The sequence below is a fragment of the Mustelus asterias genome, chromosome 9 (assembly GCF_964213995.1).
Source record: "Mustelus asterias chromosome 9, sMusAst1.hap1.1, whole genome shotgun sequence".
In the NCBI taxonomy this organism is placed as follows: domain Eukaryota; kingdom Metazoa; phylum Chordata; class Chondrichthyes; order Carcharhiniformes; family Triakidae; genus Mustelus; species Mustelus asterias.
The window spans coordinates 93,138,332-93,156,364 of NC_135809.1; the positions used below are offsets into that span (position 1 = coordinate 93,138,332).

The following is an 18,033-nucleotide window of genomic DNA, read 5'->3' on the forward strand; positions in this document are numbered from 1 at the left end:
ATGTAAAAGTTACAAAAATGAAATCTTGTCCGGTAAATTTCTTCATTGGGGTACTTTAGGATCGCAGCTCAAATTAAAATCATCTCCTTTCAATTGCCCGTGTTCCAAGGCTTGCCATTGCAAGTTCACTTCTGCAGCAATCCTCAGTAATCATACGACGGCTGATCCAACCTTGTCAAATAGGAAAATACCATGTATGTAGAAAATGTGAGGCCACATCTGGAGTATTGTGCACAGTTTTGGTTCCCTTATTTGAGGAAAGATGTAGTGGCATTGGAGGCAGTTCAGAGGAGGTTCACTAGATTGATTCCAGAGATGAGGGGTTTGTCGTTTGAAGAGAGATTGAACAGTTTAGGCCTATACTCTCTGGAATTTAGAAGAATGAGGGGAATTCAAATTCAAGATGACATAAGGTATGAATAAAGTAGGCGTGGAGTGGATGCTTCCGCTGATGGGGCATTCGAGGACGAGAGGTCATAGTCTTAGGATAAGGGGTAGCAAAATGGCGATGAGGAACATATTAGACATGATCGAATGGCGGAGCGAACTCGATGGGCCGAATGACCCAATTCTTCTCCTATATCTTATGAACTTATGTGAGCTCTTATGTATCATGTTTCCTTGAATTATAGCAATGATGCTTCTCTAAAGGATGTGGACTCTCAAAATAATGCCCAGCGTTCAGCATTATCGTACAAATATGGAACTCACTATGTCGGCATATTTCTGGTGAATCCGGCTAATGCTTGACAAAGCTGCTGAACAATTCTGGCAGTAGATGGCTTTCACAGTCTGGGATCGCTCTGTAATGGAGCAGGAAGATAAAGTTAAAGTTCAGTCTGACTCAGTTGGCGCAACACTTACTGAGTCAACAGTTAATTGTTTCCAACAGCCTTCAGTTCCACTCACTGATTGGCTCAGACTAGATTCCAAACTGCAGCAACTGATCTGGATTGATTCCTTCCTCTTCAGTCGCACCTTGCAACTGACCAAATTAGTTGATATTGATCAACGTCTCATCAAGTGAAATAAAATGGGTTTTCCTCACAAAATACTAACAAGCTTTTGCCTGGGTTGAATGCTAAAATAACAGTCGCAAGTGTGCGAACAAACTGCCACATTGGCCCAACAACAGTCACTGCAGCTCAGAGTAATTGCTTATACATGAAAGGCTTTGCGATATTTCTGTGAGATATGTTAAGGTGCAATTTAAATACAAGCTTCTTTTCTGTACATGTGACGTAGAGATTTACAGCGTCAGAGGAAAGAGGCAATTATTTAACACCCTCTGTGGGAAGGCTAAAATAGAAACCAGCATTGGGGGAAATTGTCCATAAGCCTGTGTTACATCACTCCCTGGCACATTGGTACATCAAAGGGATTAGTCAGGCCTGTAATGAGAATCTGCATCCCCTTTATTTTTATATGCAGAAGAATAATGACCTGGTAATGCACTTACCATCACTGATGTCTACCAACCTTCCCAGGTTAACAGAGACCACGTTTATATTGGCTTGTTTACTCTTGGGGGAACTAGACTTCTTAGGGGCTGGAAAAGCTACAAGAAAACAGACATTAAGTTACTCAAACTTCACCTCGTACTGAAAATTATTATTATATTAACCATCAAATCAATCCGAGAGGAGCAACAACGTCAATCAAACATCAGAATGTAATAGGGGAACAGGAATGAGTTACACAGGAACGGGAGTGAGTTACGCAGAGGAACGGGAGCGAGTTACACAGAGGGGAACAGGAGTGAGTTACAGAGAGGAACGGGAGCGAGTTCCAGAGAGGAACGGGAGCGGGTTACGCAGTAGAACGGCAGTGAGTTACACAGAGGAACAGAATAGGAATTAAGCATATTGGGCAAGTGATCATTTAGTTTGAATGATGAACCCAGAATATATTATCTCCTGGGCGAGAAGAGTTTGCCTGGACAGTGACTCTGCTCAAAATCAGCAGGATGCTGTCCATGTCATTGAGCAAGAGCCAACATTGTCAAATCGGATCGGGGAAGTGATGTCTAGATTGGAATATAACCAAAGGACTGGGAAGTGATATCCAGGTTAGAATATAACCAAGGGTGTTGAGATGTTCGTGTTCATTTCTAGAATAATGGATTCATGAACGTGAATTATGGGCTGAAATCTAATCAAGGGATTTTGGTGCTCCCAAACACATTCCTTTTAAATATTTTAATACTGAATATTTAATATGGTCATTTTAAATATTTTGGTATTTCATCTATAGGCTATCTAACCTATCCATTAACTGCCTGTGAACTTGTTAGTGGTACTGTAGAGTATCCAATCCTAATTATTTCAATAGCAGAATAGATGTTGATAGTGAAATATGGGTCCCTATGTTAAGAATAACTAGGGAAAGTCAGGCAAATTTTTTTTCCCAAAGAATAATTGGATTTTGGAATAAGTTTCTAAGAAAGGCAAGTGAAGTGGGTGGGATAGTTGTATCCAAGTTCCATCTAAAATGAACAGGCTGATTTGATCTAAGCCCTTTTCCACAAGCCAACCACTGTTACACATCCCAGTGCTAGCCATTAATGGATACACCTCACTGCAGGCCCCTCTTCAGTTATCAGTCTGTTATCTGATGCCCTTACCTGGCCTGGTCTACATATGGTTTCAGACACATAGAGATGTGGTTAACTCTTAAAAGCCCTCTGAAATGACCTAGCAAGCCACTCAGTTGAAAGGCAATTAGGGATGAATGAATTTTTAAAAAAGCAACTAGTAACCTCAGACCAGGATAATAGGGGTATACAAGGGAGCGAGGGACTGATGGGTAGAAGAAAAGCCTAAGTCCTGAAATGAAGCAGTCACAGATGGGAATCTGAATAACTAAAGAACATAACAATGAATACTGAATGCCCTTTCTCCCCTTCCTTCCACTTGTGGGTGGCACAGTGGCAGTGGGCAGTATGGTGGCACAGTGGGTAGCACTGCTGCCTCACAGCACCAAGGGCCCGGGTTCGATTCCCAGCTTGGGTCACTGTCTGTGTGGAGTCTGCACATTCTCCCCGTGCCTGTGTGGGTTTCCTCCGGGTATTCCGGTTTCCTCCCACATCCGAAAGACGTGCAGATTAGGTGCATTGGCCATGCTAAATTCTCCCTCAGTGTACCCAAACAGGCACAGGAGTGTGGCGACTAGGGGATTTTCACAGTAACTTCATTGCAGTGTTAATGTCAGCCTACTTGTGACACTAATAAATAACTTTTAAAACTTTGACTTTACCTTTGGTTCTGAAAGGCTACACACATTTTGCTGAGGGATGCATATTGGGAACCCATTGTACCTTGGCCAATATGACATTTTGCAGGTATGAGTTCAGACAGAAAGTACTCCAGACTATTTAACCATGAGGAGCACCACATCCCAGACCAATTTTGCCCTCATTTAAATTCCACATACATGAGCTTCCATTGGGGGCTTACTGGATAATGATCGGGAGTGAGAACATGGCCGAACTGTTTTCTGCTCCTTAGCCTGCAGGCTAAGTAAACTGATCCTAGGTAGGATTGAGATGCAACGTTGTTGAATTGAACTTCTGCTGAACCGCCTGCCAACACTGTCCAGAATCACTTTCAGGCTGGGTTCATGTGAAAGAATCATCCCCACTCTAACGGGATTGATTAGTTGGTTAGGCTGTCTGAAACAGGTGATGAAATGCAATAATTGTCGAAGTCTTTACACTGAACACCTCGAACCTCCTCATCTCAGAAATTGCAGTCTAAAAAAATCTTAATGCAAATTCGCTTTGTTTTAATAATTCATTCACAAATTCATTCTGGGAGAAGAGTGATTAACAAGTTCCAAGGTGTAACAGTAAGATTGGGCGAATCCTCTTAAGTAATCCCTATAATTGTTAAAGAAGGAAAAGCAAGCATTTATACAATCCCTATAATGTCCTCAGAATCTTTCACTGTACTTTTAGCACCAGTAAATTAATTTTAAAATGCAGTTACTCTTGTCACACAGCCACACAGGTTGCACAACTCAATCATCTTTAGAAGCAAAATAATTTCATTTATCATGAAGCAACTTACCACGCTTGGGCCTTGGTGGAGGGGTCTGAGGGTGTGCGTTCAGTGCAGTTGGCAGAGTTGCAGAGAGATGAAGGCTGGTGAGAGAACTGGGACGTGGAGGCAGAGGAGGAGCCTGGCTGTCTTCATCATCTGTTACCAAACACAATATCAAAACTTAATAGGAAACACAGAGAGAGTATAACTGATACTATTCATTCTCTATCATCTTTTGTTTGCCTTTCTCTGTTCTGTCTTCTGTCTGAAACTATGCTGCCCTACATTCTTCTCCTCCCCACCTCTTTTTCCATTTTACTGAGATGGGTTGGGCTCGATTTTAAATGTGTGTAAGTCAATCTGTTTAGAGTGAGTTAAAATTGAGCTCCAGGACTTTCACATTAACCTCCTGCTAGAGCCTTGAAGTAATGCCACATCTCACCTCTCTCAGTCTTCCCTTCCTTCTGCAATCTGGATATTTATAAGCTCAGCATCAGCTAATCAGGACTTTCACTCTCCAAATATGCAAGATTAAACAGCGGTGTGTTATGCAAGGCTTTGCAGTTGTCAGCTGTACATTGTCTGACCATGTCTTCTCCCAATGCTCCTACTCCATAATCGTGATGCACTGTCTCCATCTGAAACATGGCTGCTCCTTTCGATTCTCATTGCAAGAGAAATTTGGAGCATTCCACAATCCACAACAGATAATCCTCAGAGAAGAAGCGATCACTGCCTGTGTGCAGCAAGACCAAGATAGTATTCAGGTTTGTGCTAATAAATGGCAGGTAATGTTTGTGCCCAGAAATGTTCATCTCCAACAAGAGAGAATCTAATCATCTCCCCTTGACATCCTTAAACATTGAATCCCTCTAATAGCTACAGGGCACCAATGTGTCCCATATATAAGATAAACTCCAGTGACTCATAATTGCTTCTTTGACAACAGCTTCCAGATGCACGAGTTCTACCACCTGAAAAGGAACAGGTGCATAGAAATATCATTACCACCAAGTTCCCCTCCAAGTCACACACCACCCTAACTCGGAAATATACTGCCATTCCTTCGTTGTCGCTGGGTCAAATTCCTGGAGCTGTGTCCCCAACAGCACCTACGCTATATGGACTGCAGCGTTTCAAGTGGTACCACAAGCTAATCAAGGGCAATTAGGAATGGGGCAGTAAATGCTGGCCCTGCCACTAATGTTCAATTCCATGAATGAATAAAGGAGAATAGACGGCACTGTATTTTTATGTAAGGTGCTCAGTCTGACAGGCTGGTTCCTGTGCTCCTTGCTGACTGGAACTACAAATCCAGGCGATCTACCTGAATGGATCAGGGACAAGTCTTTACCTATTGGAATTGATTTTCTAGTTCTGGCAGGAGGCTTCGGAAGCTTTTCTCGGTTCCCACTGTGTGAAGATTTTGGCACGGTGGCGTACACACAGTTCCCCTCAGTTGAAGGTGATAGTAGGAAACGGTTGTCATACTGATTAATACTGCCTCGGGCCTGGAGTGGTGGAGGCCTGAAATTTGTACTTGAATATGTTTGATTTTCGACAAGATCAGGAATAGAAGCTGGTCTCTCGAGCGTTTGTTCTGCAATTGAATACAAACAGAAAAAAAAGTTAAACATCTATTCACATTTATTTTGCCTGATTTGTTATGCTTCTCGAAGTGAAGTGTGAAGGCGATAGGAAAGACGGATTTTTTCAATTCCAGATTATTCATGGTAGATTCAGAGCAAATACAAAGTGAATCTCCCACTCCTCTGACCCAGCTATCTGCCTGAGCCCCAGTTTCAGAATCAGATAGCACAAAAGGAAGCCAATCAGCCCCCGCTGCCTCTCTGAAAGAGATATCATAGAACCCTGCACCGACCACCCAGGCCCGATTCCCATAACCCCACATATTTACCCTGCTAATCCCCCTGACATTAGGGTCAATTTAGCATGGCCAAGCAACCTAACCCACACATCTTTGGCCTGTGGGAGGAAACTGGTACACTTGGAAGAAACCCACGTAGACTCGGGGAGAATGTGCAAACTCCGCACAGAGAGTGACCCGAGCCGGTAATCGAATTCAGGTCCCTGGCGCTGTGAGGCAGCAGAGCTAACCTCTGTGCCACTGCGCCACCCGCGTTATCCAGTTAGTCCAGCTCCCCTCCAAAATCACTGAGGAGGATGACATTTCTCCATTTCCCACTTCAACCATCTTGTGCACTCCCCATATTTATGGGGAGACAGGGAGGGAGCAGAGGTGCACATTAGTGCCTGGCATACCCAGGGATAATGGTCCTGCAAAATGTAATAACAGCATGTCATTAGAATTATTTTACTCATTTGCTCGCCCAGAAGTCAGCCAGCTTGACAGGCTGTTAAACTGGAAAACTTGCTAAATAAAGCAGCTGTCTGGGACCAGCAAGGTTCAGACATCATTGCAGGGGACGGTGAAGCCGGGCTAGGAGATAGAGAACAGATTGAGGGAAAGAGATTGGGATTGGAGAAGGGAAGAGAAATATCATTGTAGTGGAGGAGGGGTATTCGGGGAGAGATCTGATTGTAGGGAAGGAGATGGAATTGCAAGGGGCAAATCATAGCAGGTTTACTTCAAGGTCGGGCAGTTCAGCACTCTTGTTCTTTCTGACCCACAAGCAGTGCTGGAAAAGCATTTACCTGTTGGATTTACAGAGCTTTGGGAAACTCAATCTGCATCTGTTAAATTTAAATATTGGCTAAAATCTGAGCAACACAGCCTCATTAACATATTAAAAACACTGACCTGGCACCCAAGAGAGAACAAAGAACAAAGAACAATACAGCACAGGAACAGGCCCTTCGGCCCTCCAAGCCTGCGCCACTCATGTGCCCACTAGAGGGTTACTCACTAGTAACCCACTAGTAACTAGAGGGTTATTTAGCCAACCTCAGCCCGTCACAGTTAAACCTGACGAAGACACAATCCCAGTGGTTTGGAGTTGGATTGGTTTCACATTTGTACCAATGTAGCCCCCACTCCAAATCTCTCACCTCTCCATGTTTGGTGATAGTGGGGGGAGGGAGGCGGTGGGGGTGGGGGGGAGGGATGGGGAGGGAGGGGTGGGGAGGGAGGGGTGGGGGGGGAGGGGTGGGGAGGAGGGGTGGGGAGGGAGGCGGTGAGGGCAGTGGGGGAGGGGTGGGGGGGGTGCACGGGGGCACTGTTAGGAATTAAAATTCCACCTAAAGTGACAACATCCAAACTTATCTCACACAGGAACATTATCTTAAGGCAGCCGACAATTTAATTCCATCGTTCAGGTTGGAATCAGAACCTCTATCCCACAGTGAAGGGATAGTGCACTAATTGACTTCACAGTCCATTCCCTCAAAGAATAACGTGGGCCAACTTCTCCCCGTTTTGAGTCAGCTTCTCTCCCGAGAGTTGTTGTTTGACTAAGAGCAGAGTTAGCTATGGTTGTTTGTGACCTATCAGACTGCCCTCAGCCACAGCTTGTGGCACACATTAAAGATCGTGTTGCAGATTGCTAGGATTCTGCTGCTGCCTGTCAGGAAAACACCTTAAAACAATAAGTGAACGAGCTTCTCTGGATTTTCACCTGATATGGTGATGGAATTCAGGAGGATCACAGATCGCAATGCAGATAGATAGATCAAAATGTTTGTTTTATATTAAATAAATCCTTAACATAAAACAAGAAGATTTTGAACCTCCTGGATTTAGTTTTATCTGGCTGTGTTAACTAAGCTAACACTCAGCTCATGCCACAACTATCAAGCGTGCCGAAGCAGGCTCAGGTATGGTAGTGTAGTGTACTAGTAATACAAAGGCCTGGGGTAATAATCCTGAGATTCTGAATTTAAATGTATTTATCTTTGTAATTATTTTGTTGCACTGTTGTTACCTCCATGTATCTTTGCGCCAGTGTGATTTATTGATAATATAGATGAAATTTAATAATCAAAGGAAACAATGCTATTTGGATGTCAGAAGATCACTGTACAGGATAACTCGTGCTGGGATCATGAAATAAGATGCCTCAATAATGACCTAATCCGGCTTTATTACAATTGTATTTCTGTGTGTATTCTGGTGGTTAAAGTACCCGGACAAATTAGAATAAGAAAGCAATCCAACTGCATCTTCCCAACAATGTGGAATTTGTCCAGGAACATCCTGTCCACAAACGGCAAGATCAATCCAATCTGAACAACTGCTGCCCATTCGTCTATTCTTACTCATCAGCAAACAATACTTTTCACTGTATACCAGTACATGTGACAATAATAAATCAAATCAAATCAAAGCAATGCAAAGTGCCATAGACAGTGCTAGCAAGCGGCACTTACTCACTAACAACCAATTCACTGACACTCAATTTGGACTCCACCGGGACCACTTAGCTCCAGATCCCTTTCCAGCTTTGTTCCAAACACGGACAAAAGAACTGAATTACATTTGTGAGGTGAGAGTGATTGTCCTTGACAGCATGGCAGCAATTGACTGAGTGTGACATCAAGGAGCCTTAGCAAAATGAGAATCAGGGGAAAACTTTCCCCTGATTGGAGTTGATACTTAGCACAAAGAAAGATGGTTGTAACTATTGAAGCCTAACCATCTCAGCCCTGGGTCACTGCTGCAGGAGTTCCTTGGGGTAGTGCTGTAAGCCCAACCATCTTTAGCTGCTTCGTCAATGACCTTCCCTCCATCAGAAGTAGGAATGTTCATGGATGATTGCACAATGGCCAGCTCAGTTTGCGACTTCCCAGATGATGAAGCAGTTTGTGACTGCATGCAGCAAGGCCCAGGCAACATTCAGGCTTAAACTGAGAAGTGGCAAGTCATTTTTGTGCCACGCTCGAACCAGGCAATGACCACCTTCATCAAGAGAGGGGCCAGTCCCGATGACATTCAGCAGCATTATCAACATCAGATGCCACCTATAAGGAAGAAAATAATGGCACCAAAGAATGACAAATCGCAATGGTCAGTGGCTTCCAGTCCAGGGGTTTAAAGGGAGTAGGTGAGAACATCGCAGATGCCCAAATTATAATCTTCTAAAGTTCTCAGAAACACTGCTTTAGATTTGAACATTGAGCAGATCACTCCACTATTTACAAAAGGTGACAAAGGGAAACAAAGGAATTAAACCAGTTGGCTTAACATCCGCTGTTGGGACATGGTTAGAGCCTAGAATTAAGGATAGGGTGACTGAACTCTTGGAATTTTTTCAGCTGCTCCGAGAGGACCAGGATGGAATTGGAAATGGTCGGTCACGCCTGACAAACTTGACTGATTTTGTTTGAAGAGGTGGCTGGAGTAGTGGACAGGGAAATGTCCATTGAGCTTATGTGTGTGGACCTGTAGTATTTTGAATTGAAGGCAAATTATTAACCTGGTTAGGAAATTGGCTGAGGCAGAGAGTAGGGATAACGGACAGGTACCCGAATTGGCAGGATGTGATTAGTGATGCCCCACAAGGATCTGTGTGGCTGCTAGAGATATTGATCGAGAATTGGCAAAACTGGTTTAAATGAATATCGATGTACACAAATGGGGATTCGTCTGGATTAGACATAAAAGGACAGCACAGGGTACTTTACTAATGATCAAAAGTTAGAAACAGTGGAGGTTTAAAGAGACTTGTGTACCCACAGGTACACTGACCATTAAAATGCCTTCATCAGGTAGAGAACAAGGCCAATGGAATGCTGGCCTTCATTTCTAGTCTAGAACACAAGGGAGTAGGAGTCATGCTACAGCTATACAAAACCCTTGGTTAGGCCAGTTGTAGGATACTGTGAGCTGTTCTGGGCACCACACCTTAGAAAGAAGCTAGTTTTGACGGGGGTGCCGAGTAGATTTACCAGAATTTTATCAGGACTCCAAGGGTTAAATCATGAGGAGAGATTAAATAAAGTAGGATTATATTCCATGGGAGGTTTTAGGGTTGATATGATCAATGATTTCAAGTAATTGACCTGAAGTATATATGTTCAATAGAGAGAGACTATTTCCATTGGTTGTGGAGTTTAGAGTTAGGACTGAAGTTGAATGTTCCTAACTCAAAGTCTGCCCATCACCTATAAGGCACAAGTCATGAGTGTGACGAATACTCTCCACTTACCTGGATAAGTGCAGCTCCACAAGGAGCTCAACACCATCCAGGAAAATGTAGCCAGCTTGGTCGGAATCTCATATACCACATTAAACATTCACTTCCACCAGTGGCACAAAGTGGCAATAGAATTCAACATACACACACCAATTTATCCTAGCTTCTTTGACTGTATTTCCTGAACCCACAAGCTCTACCTACCATCTAGCAGGACAAAAGCGACAGGCAGATGGGAACACAATCACAGTTCAATTCTCCTCTAAGTTACACCATCCTGACTTGGAACTATATCGCCGTTCCTTCATGATCACTGGGTCAAAATCCTGGAATTCCCTCCCAAACAGCACCTTGGTTATACCTAAAGCACATGGGCCAGCAGTTCAAGATAGCAGCTCTCCAGCACTTTCTCAAGGGTAGCTAGGAATGGGCAATGAATGTTGGCCTTGTCAGCCAGGCTCACATCCATGAATGCATAAATTATAGAAAAGAACGTGTTGGAAATATTTGTTGTTATCGGATTTTTCCTTTCGCTATGTACAGTTTATTGTAAGTTTACACTGCCAAAAAAGCACAAGCTTTTTAAACTCATTCAAAATCCTGTAGATTTTAGTCAAACTGGGTCTTCCTAGTCCTAGTAAGCGGTACGGTGGCAGCACTAATGGGTGGCACGGTGGTACAGTGATTAGCACTGCTGCCTCATAGCACCAGGGATCCAGGTTCGATTCCCAGCTTGGGTCATTGTCTGTGTGAAGTTTGGACATTTTCCTCGTGTCTTCATGGGTTTCCTCTGGGTGCTCCGGTTTCCTCCCACAGTCCAAAGATTTGTGGTTTAGGTGGATTGGCCATGCTAAATTGCCCCTTAGTGTCACGGGGACCAGTTAGGCTAACTGCATGGGGTTATGGGGATAGGGCCTAAGTCGGATTGTGGTCGGTGCAGACTCGATGGGTCGAATGGCCTCCTTCTGCACTGTAGGGATTCGATGCTTTTTAATGTGGACCTTTCTGTGAATGGAGTTTAACACCTATTTGAATAGAACTGGATGTTGGAAGGTGCTGATACTCAGCAAGGTCCCAACTTCACCTTCAGCAATGTGGTATCAGCTGGAAGGATAGAGTGACTAACACTGCAGTAATGGGGTAAAGATCTATGTACAGTAACAGAATGACCAACACTTCAGTAATGGAGTGGCCTGTGAATAGTAAAACAGCAAGTTACAACATTCCAAAGAAATGATACGTTAAAAAGCTGAAGATTTTGTTGCCTCAGGAAATTGATAGAATGGGTGTCAGTTGAAAGATTACATGTAAGAGCAAAGCTGAGTTTAAAGTTTTATTTTATTAGTGTCACAAGTAGGCTTACATTAACACTGCAATGGAGTTACTGTCGCCACACTCCGGCTCCTGTTCGGGTACACTGAGGGAGAATTTAGCATGGCCAATGCACCTAACCAGCATGTTTTTCAGACTGTGGGAGGAAACCGAAGCACCCGGAGGAAACCCACACTGACACGGGGAGAATGTGCAGACTACACACCGACAGTGAACCAAGCCGGGAATCAAACCCGAGTCCCTGGTGCTGTGAGGCAGCAGTGCTAACCACTGTGCCACGATGGTGAATAGACATGTAATAATGGACACAGAGCTGATCATAATGGTGATATCTGGTAGTGTCACTGCGCAGTTTGGTTATGATGAATAAGTGACTGGGCAAGTACTGAACAGATTATTTATAACATATGTCTAATAATGAAAGCATGAGTTGTTAGGAAGCCCTGGGCTGAACAACATCTGCAAGGGTTTTGTCCCACCAATTGATTTCCATCTTCTGATATCTGAAGTTTCTGTACCTGCCACACAGCCTATGTTGCTGTAAATGCAGCTTGTGTTGAGGTCTAAGCATTCGCCACATGGTTCTGGGTAACCTCAGTATTGTTTAGCAATGGAAATATGACAGTGCTCATGTGTCACTGATTTCACCAACACACTGCCAAGTTGCAAAATGCATCACAAATTTTCTGCTGTTGCTCAGTGTAGTGGAAACAAGCCCTGCATGCACTGAGTCCGAGTGCCACTGAGAGAGAAACCTCACCTCCAGTCATTGGTTTCCAAATTCTGACTGAATATCACACACATCTTGCACTTGAAGACTGAGTATGGGGGCGAAACAGGAAGCCATTGCACCGCCACCTGCTAACACAACCTCAGAATTTTTTTTTATAAGTCCTTTGGAAAGGAGCCTATTTTAATCTGAAAATATTGAACTGTAAGAGTGACGATGCAGCTGTGATTACCAGAGTTGGAATGTTCCACTTGTCAAAAGGCTCCCTTAATTTCCCAGCTAATCTTTCCTCTCATTTTCATGTCATTTTCTCCCCTCTTTGCCAGAAGGCTTTGACTGCTGCTGGCTTTATGGCTCCACAGATGACACTATCTCAGCCATGTTCATGAATCTGGACAGTTAGTGTTGAAAGGTTAGATTATCAGTGATAGCGAGAGTGATGAGCAGACTAGAATAACTGCCATAGGGAAGGTACGATATAAATAATCAAACAGGAAGGTGACCATCTCACCTTCCTGTAAATGTAAATGGAAAGTGGGAGGCCTTCAAAGGAGAAATTTTGAGAGTGCAGAGTTTGTATGTTCCTGTCAGGATTAAAGGCAAAGTAAATAGGAATAAGGAACCTTGGTTCTCGAGGGAGATTGTAACACTGATTAAGAGGAAGAGAGAGTTGTATGAAATGTACAGGCAGCAAGGAACAGATCAGATGCTCGAGGAGTATAAAAAGTGCAAGAAGCTACTTAAGAGGGAAATCAGGAGGGCTAAAAGAAGACATGAGGTTGCTTTGGCAGACAGAGTGAAGGAAAATCCAAAGAGCTTCTATAGGTATGTTAGGAGCAAAAGGATAGTGAGGGATAAAATTGGTCCTCTTGAAGACCAGAGTGGTAGACTGTGTATGGAACCAAAAGAGATGGGGGAGATACTAAATGGTTTTTTTGCATCCGTATTTACTGAGGAAACAGGCATGGAGTCTACGGAAATAGGGCAAACTGGTAGGGAGGCCATGGAACCCCTTTACAGATTAAAGGGGAGGAGGTGCTCGCTGTCTTGAGGCAAATCAGAGTGGATAAATCCCCAGGACCGGACAGGGTATTCCCACGGACCTTGAGGGAAGCTAGTGTTGAACTTGCAGGGGCCCTGGCAGACATATTTAAAATGTCAGTATTCAAGGGGGAGGTGCCGGATGATTGGAGGGTGGCTCATGTTGTTCCGTTGTTTAAAAAAGGTTCCAAAAGAAATCCGGGAAATTACCGGCCAGTAAGCACAGTGGTTAGCACTGCTGCTTCACAGCTCCAGGGTCCCGGGTTCGATTCCCGGCTCGGGTCACTGTCTGTGTGGAGTTTGCACATTCTCCTCGTGTCTGCGTGGGTTTCCTCCGGGTGCTCCGGTTTCCTCCCACAGTCCAAAAATGTGCGGGTTAGGTTGATTGGCCAGGTTAAAAATTGTCCCTTAGAGTCCTGGGATGCGTAGGTTAGAGGGATTAGTGGGTAAAATATGTAGGGGGAGGGCCTGGGTGGGATTGTGGTCGGTGCAGACTCGATGGGCCGAATGGCCTCCTTCTGCACTGTAGGGTTTCTATGTTTCTATGTTTCTATGTAAGTTTGACGTCGGTGGTGGGCAAGTTATTGGAAGGTGTGATAAGGGATAGGATCTACAAATATTTGGATAGACAGGGACTTATTAGGGAGAGTCAACATGACTTTATGCGTGATAGATCATGTTTGACCAATCTATTAGAGTTTTTCAAGGAGGTTACCAGGAAAGTGGATGAAGGGAAGGCGGTGGATGTTGTCTACCTGGATTTCAGCAAGGCCTTTGACAAGGTCCCTCATGGGAAGTTAGTTAGGAAGGTTCAGTCACTGGGTATACATGGGGAGGTAGTAAATTGGATTAGACACTGGCTCAATGGAAGAAGCCAGAGAGTGGTTGTGGAGGATTGCTTCTCTGAGTGGAGGCCTGTGACTAGTGGGGTGCCGCAGGGATCGGTGTTGGGTCCATTGTTGTTTGTCATCTATATCAATGATCTGGATGATAATGTGGTAAATTGGATCAGCAAATTTGCTGATGATACAAAGATTGGAGGTGTAGTGGACAGTGAGGAAGGTTTTCAAAGCTTGCAGAGGGATTTGGACCAACTAGAAAAATGGGCTGAAAAATGGCAAATGGAATTTAACGCAGACAAGTGTGAGATATTGCACTTTGGAAGGACAAACCAAAGTAGAATGTACAGGGTAAATGGTAGGACTCTGAAGAGTACAGTTGAACAGAGGAATCTGGTAATACAGGTACAGAATTCCCTAAAAGTGTCGTCACAGATGGATAGGGTTGGAAAGAGTGCCTTTGGTACATTGGCCTTTATAAATCGGAGTATCGAGTATAAAAGTTGGAATGTTATGGTAAGGTTATATAAGGCATTGGTGAGGCCGAATTTAGAGTATTGTGTACAATTTTGGTCACCTAGTTACAGGAAGGATGTAAATAAGGTTGAAAGAGTGCAGAGAAGGTTCACAAGGATGTTGCCGGGACTTGAGAAGTTGAGTTACAGAGAGAGATTGAATAGATTGGGACTTTATTCCCTGGAGCGTAGAAGAATGAGGGGAGATTTGATAGAGGTGTATAAGATTTTGATGGGTATAGATAGAGTGAATGCAAGCAGGCTTTTTCCACTGAGGCTAAGGGAGAAAAAAACCAGAGGGCATGGGTTAAGGGTGAAAGGAGAAAAGTTTAAAGGGAATATTAGGGGGGGCTTCTTTACGCAGAGAGTGGTGGGAGTGTGGAATGAGCTGCCGGATAAAGTGGTAAACACTTTTAACATTTAAGAAAAACTTGGACGGGTTCATGGATGAGAGGGATGTGGAGGGATATGGTCCAAGTGCAGGTCAGTGGGACTAAGCAAAAAATGGTTCAGCACAGACAAGAAGGGCCAAAAGGCCTGTTTCTGAGCTGTAATTTTCTAGGTTCTATGGTTCTATGAGATCCCTACCGAATCATAGAATCCCTACAGTACAGAAGGAGGCCATTTGGCCAATCGAGTCTGTACTGACTACATCCCACCCAGGCCCTATTCTCGCAACCCCACATATTTACCCTGCTAATCCCCCTGACACAAGGGTCAATTTAGCATGGCCAATCAACCTAACCCGCACATCTTTGGAGCACCTGGAGGAAACCCACGCAGACACAGGGAGAACATACAGACTCCACACAGACAGTAATCCAAGCTGGAATTGAACCGGGTCCCTGGCGTTGTGAGGCAGCATTGCTAACCACTGTGCCACCGTGCTGCCCATGATGGAAAGTTGATTTCCATGATGGAATGATGGAAAGTTCATTTCAAAATATTCAGCAGCCAAGTGATTATATAAGTGTCTTATCGGAGGCAAATTACACATGTTCACAAATCAAAATAGATGATTTGTAAAAGGCTCATATTTTATCTCCACATTAAACAGCAAAGCCTGAATCATTCAGTTTATTTATCTCAGTTCGGACCGAGGATAAGGCTGCAGCTTTGTACTTTCTCCTCCATTAGCTCCACCATCAGAGAGAGGCAGAAACTATTAGTTGGGAGGCAGCAGACTAAAAAGCTAGCTGTTTACCAGCGGAAATTCTGATTACTCCAAACTGATTTCCAATCCATCTCTGTACTAGATAAATTATGTTGACCTGGGGTTTCTTGATGCAGTCAGCGAGTGCAAGAAATGAAATACTTTAAATACTCGTTTGGTAGTGCAGAACTCGGGTGTGGCTGAAAAAAGACACATGTCAAAGTTTTTCATCTTGCACTCATCAGGACATTTGCAAGAGTAACAAATGTAAAGGGAACAATAATTTATAAATTGATACTCAAATTAAATACTGTTCCATTCTCCAGCATCAATGATCCTCAGCTTGCTGGAGAAATGAAATTTACCCGCCCTATAAATTTGCATTGTAATTTCCTTTGCCTTCTCAAGGTACAGGGGCAGATGAGAATCAATGCCTACCTACACAAACCTAAACCCATCTAAATGTTACCAGCAAGTAATGATGCCAAAATCGCTCTCTGTATCTTGTTACAGTCAGAAACTAAAACTTTCACACATGGAGCCTACACACTGATAATGTCATGTGTTGGCAGGTGACACTTTCAGTCTCTCCTACTGACGGGGGAAGAAAAATTTGTAACCTTATAATCTGCAGTGTCTGCACAAATTTGCCAAGTAGCTTTTCAATTGTCTTGTGATCAAGGTGGTACCATTTTAAGGTTCACACATAAATGATCCTGTTAACTTAAACATGCTGGGTTTGGGACCTCAGATTTGCTACATAAATTATATTAAAGTCCACTGAATATGGATCGTTGTGGTCAGGGATCAATATATTCTGTCAAGTTTCTGAATAGTCAATCTCCATGCTTGGTTAATATCAATTAAGTTTGCAGTCAGTTTTTAAGTCTGTGCTATATTTAAAAGCTTTTTTGCACCAGTATAGAGTCCAAGAGCTTGCTGAGTTGAGTGGTAACGAGTTATTTGATAACAAAGACTAGGTGAGGGGGCACAGCACTGGGAGCCCATCAGTTCCCTCCCTAATACAGAGACGCTAAAACCAACTGTAGCCCTCCACCAGCACATCTGCTGAGATCGGTTACATTCTTTTCAAGGAGGATCAGAGCTTGGGTCTTTCTCTGTGTGTGTGTGGCTCCATAACCCAGATGGGAAATTTATCCAAGAGCTAATAGGAGAATAAAAGGTAACAATCTTCCATAAACACGGCGAGAGAAGAAAGAAAGAATAGATTGATATTTTGTTCAGATGAGATAACTGGCACTTACCACGCTCCCTGTTTCTGCAATTTGGGGAAGGTGTATTTTGCGAATTGTACACAATGTGACTGTATGCAAATTCCATGACTTTTAACTGAACATCCAAGCTGGAAAGGAATGACCAGAAAAAAAAGAAAATGTTATTACTGGAAAATAAAGACATTAAAAACCATGAATTGCTCAACGTTGGTGACGCACCGTACATAGATTTCCAGAAGATATTTGATAAGATGCCACACCAAAGGTTATTACGGAGAATAAAAATTCATGTTATGGGGGTAAGATCTTGGCATAGATTGAAGATTGGCTAGCTGACAAGAAACAGAGTTGGCCTATATGAGTCTTTTTCTGGTTGGCAGGATGTGGGTAGCATGCCACAGGGATCAGTGCTGGGCCTCAATCTTCTAGAATTTATATAATTGACTTAGATGAAGGGACTGAAGATATGCTTGCTAAATTTGCTAATGACACAAAGGTAGGGAGGAAAGTAATTAGGATGTAAGGAAGATACAAAAGGACATAGATAGGTTAAGTGAGTGCGCAACAATCTGGCAAATGGATTATAATGTGGGAGAATTTAAAATTGTCCAGGAAGAATAAAAAAGAAGCTTGCAGAGGTCTGAGATACAGAGAGATCTGAGTGTCCTAGTGTATGAATCACAAAATGCTATTATACAGGTACAGCAAGTAATTAGGAAAGCTAATAGATGTTGGGTGGGATTCTCCCAAAAACATTCTAAGTGTCGAATTTGCGTAAAAACTGGAGTAAATCACGGTAGATTGCTCAGCGGGATTTCAAAATGAATCTCTCACACTCTGTACATCACAGACAGCACTAACATGATTCGTGTGAAAAATCAGGGGCAGGACCTATTCCTGCTGGAGAGGCCGGCAGCATAGTGCTGAGTGGGCCATTGCGCGTGCGCCGATCTGTCAGTGCTGAGATCGGCGCATGCACAGTAGCCCCGCACTGCAGGCTTCCCGATCGCTGGCTAGCCCAATTGCTGGCCAGCC

At 43.6% G+C, this 18,033-nt stretch overlaps 1 protein-coding gene across 3 annotated transcripts in view; it reads right to left on the bottom strand.

The window, feature by feature from the left end:
- LOC144499169 (circularly permutated Ras protein 1-like) overlaps positions 1–18,033 on the bottom strand; it is a 75,241-nt gene that overhangs the window by 37,068 nt on the left and 20,140 nt on the right. For 2 of the 3 annotated variants that reach the window (XM_078221263.1, XM_078221261.1), the window contains exons 2-6: positions 17,029–17,126; positions 5,395–5,640; positions 4,068–4,196; positions 1,460–1,558; positions 712–803 (exon numbers count right to left, since the gene is read on the bottom strand). In XM_078221263.1, coding sequence (XP_078077389.1) covers positions 712–803; positions 1,460–1,558; positions 4,068–4,196; positions 5,395–5,640; positions 17,029–17,104 — 642 coding nt within the window. In that variant the 5' untranslated portion in view covers positions 17,105–17,126. The remainder of the gene's footprint in view (positions 1–711; positions 804–1,459; positions 1,559–4,067; positions 4,197–5,394; positions 5,641–17,028; positions 17,127–18,033) is intronic. The other variant, XM_078221262.1, reaches the window with a different exon arrangement.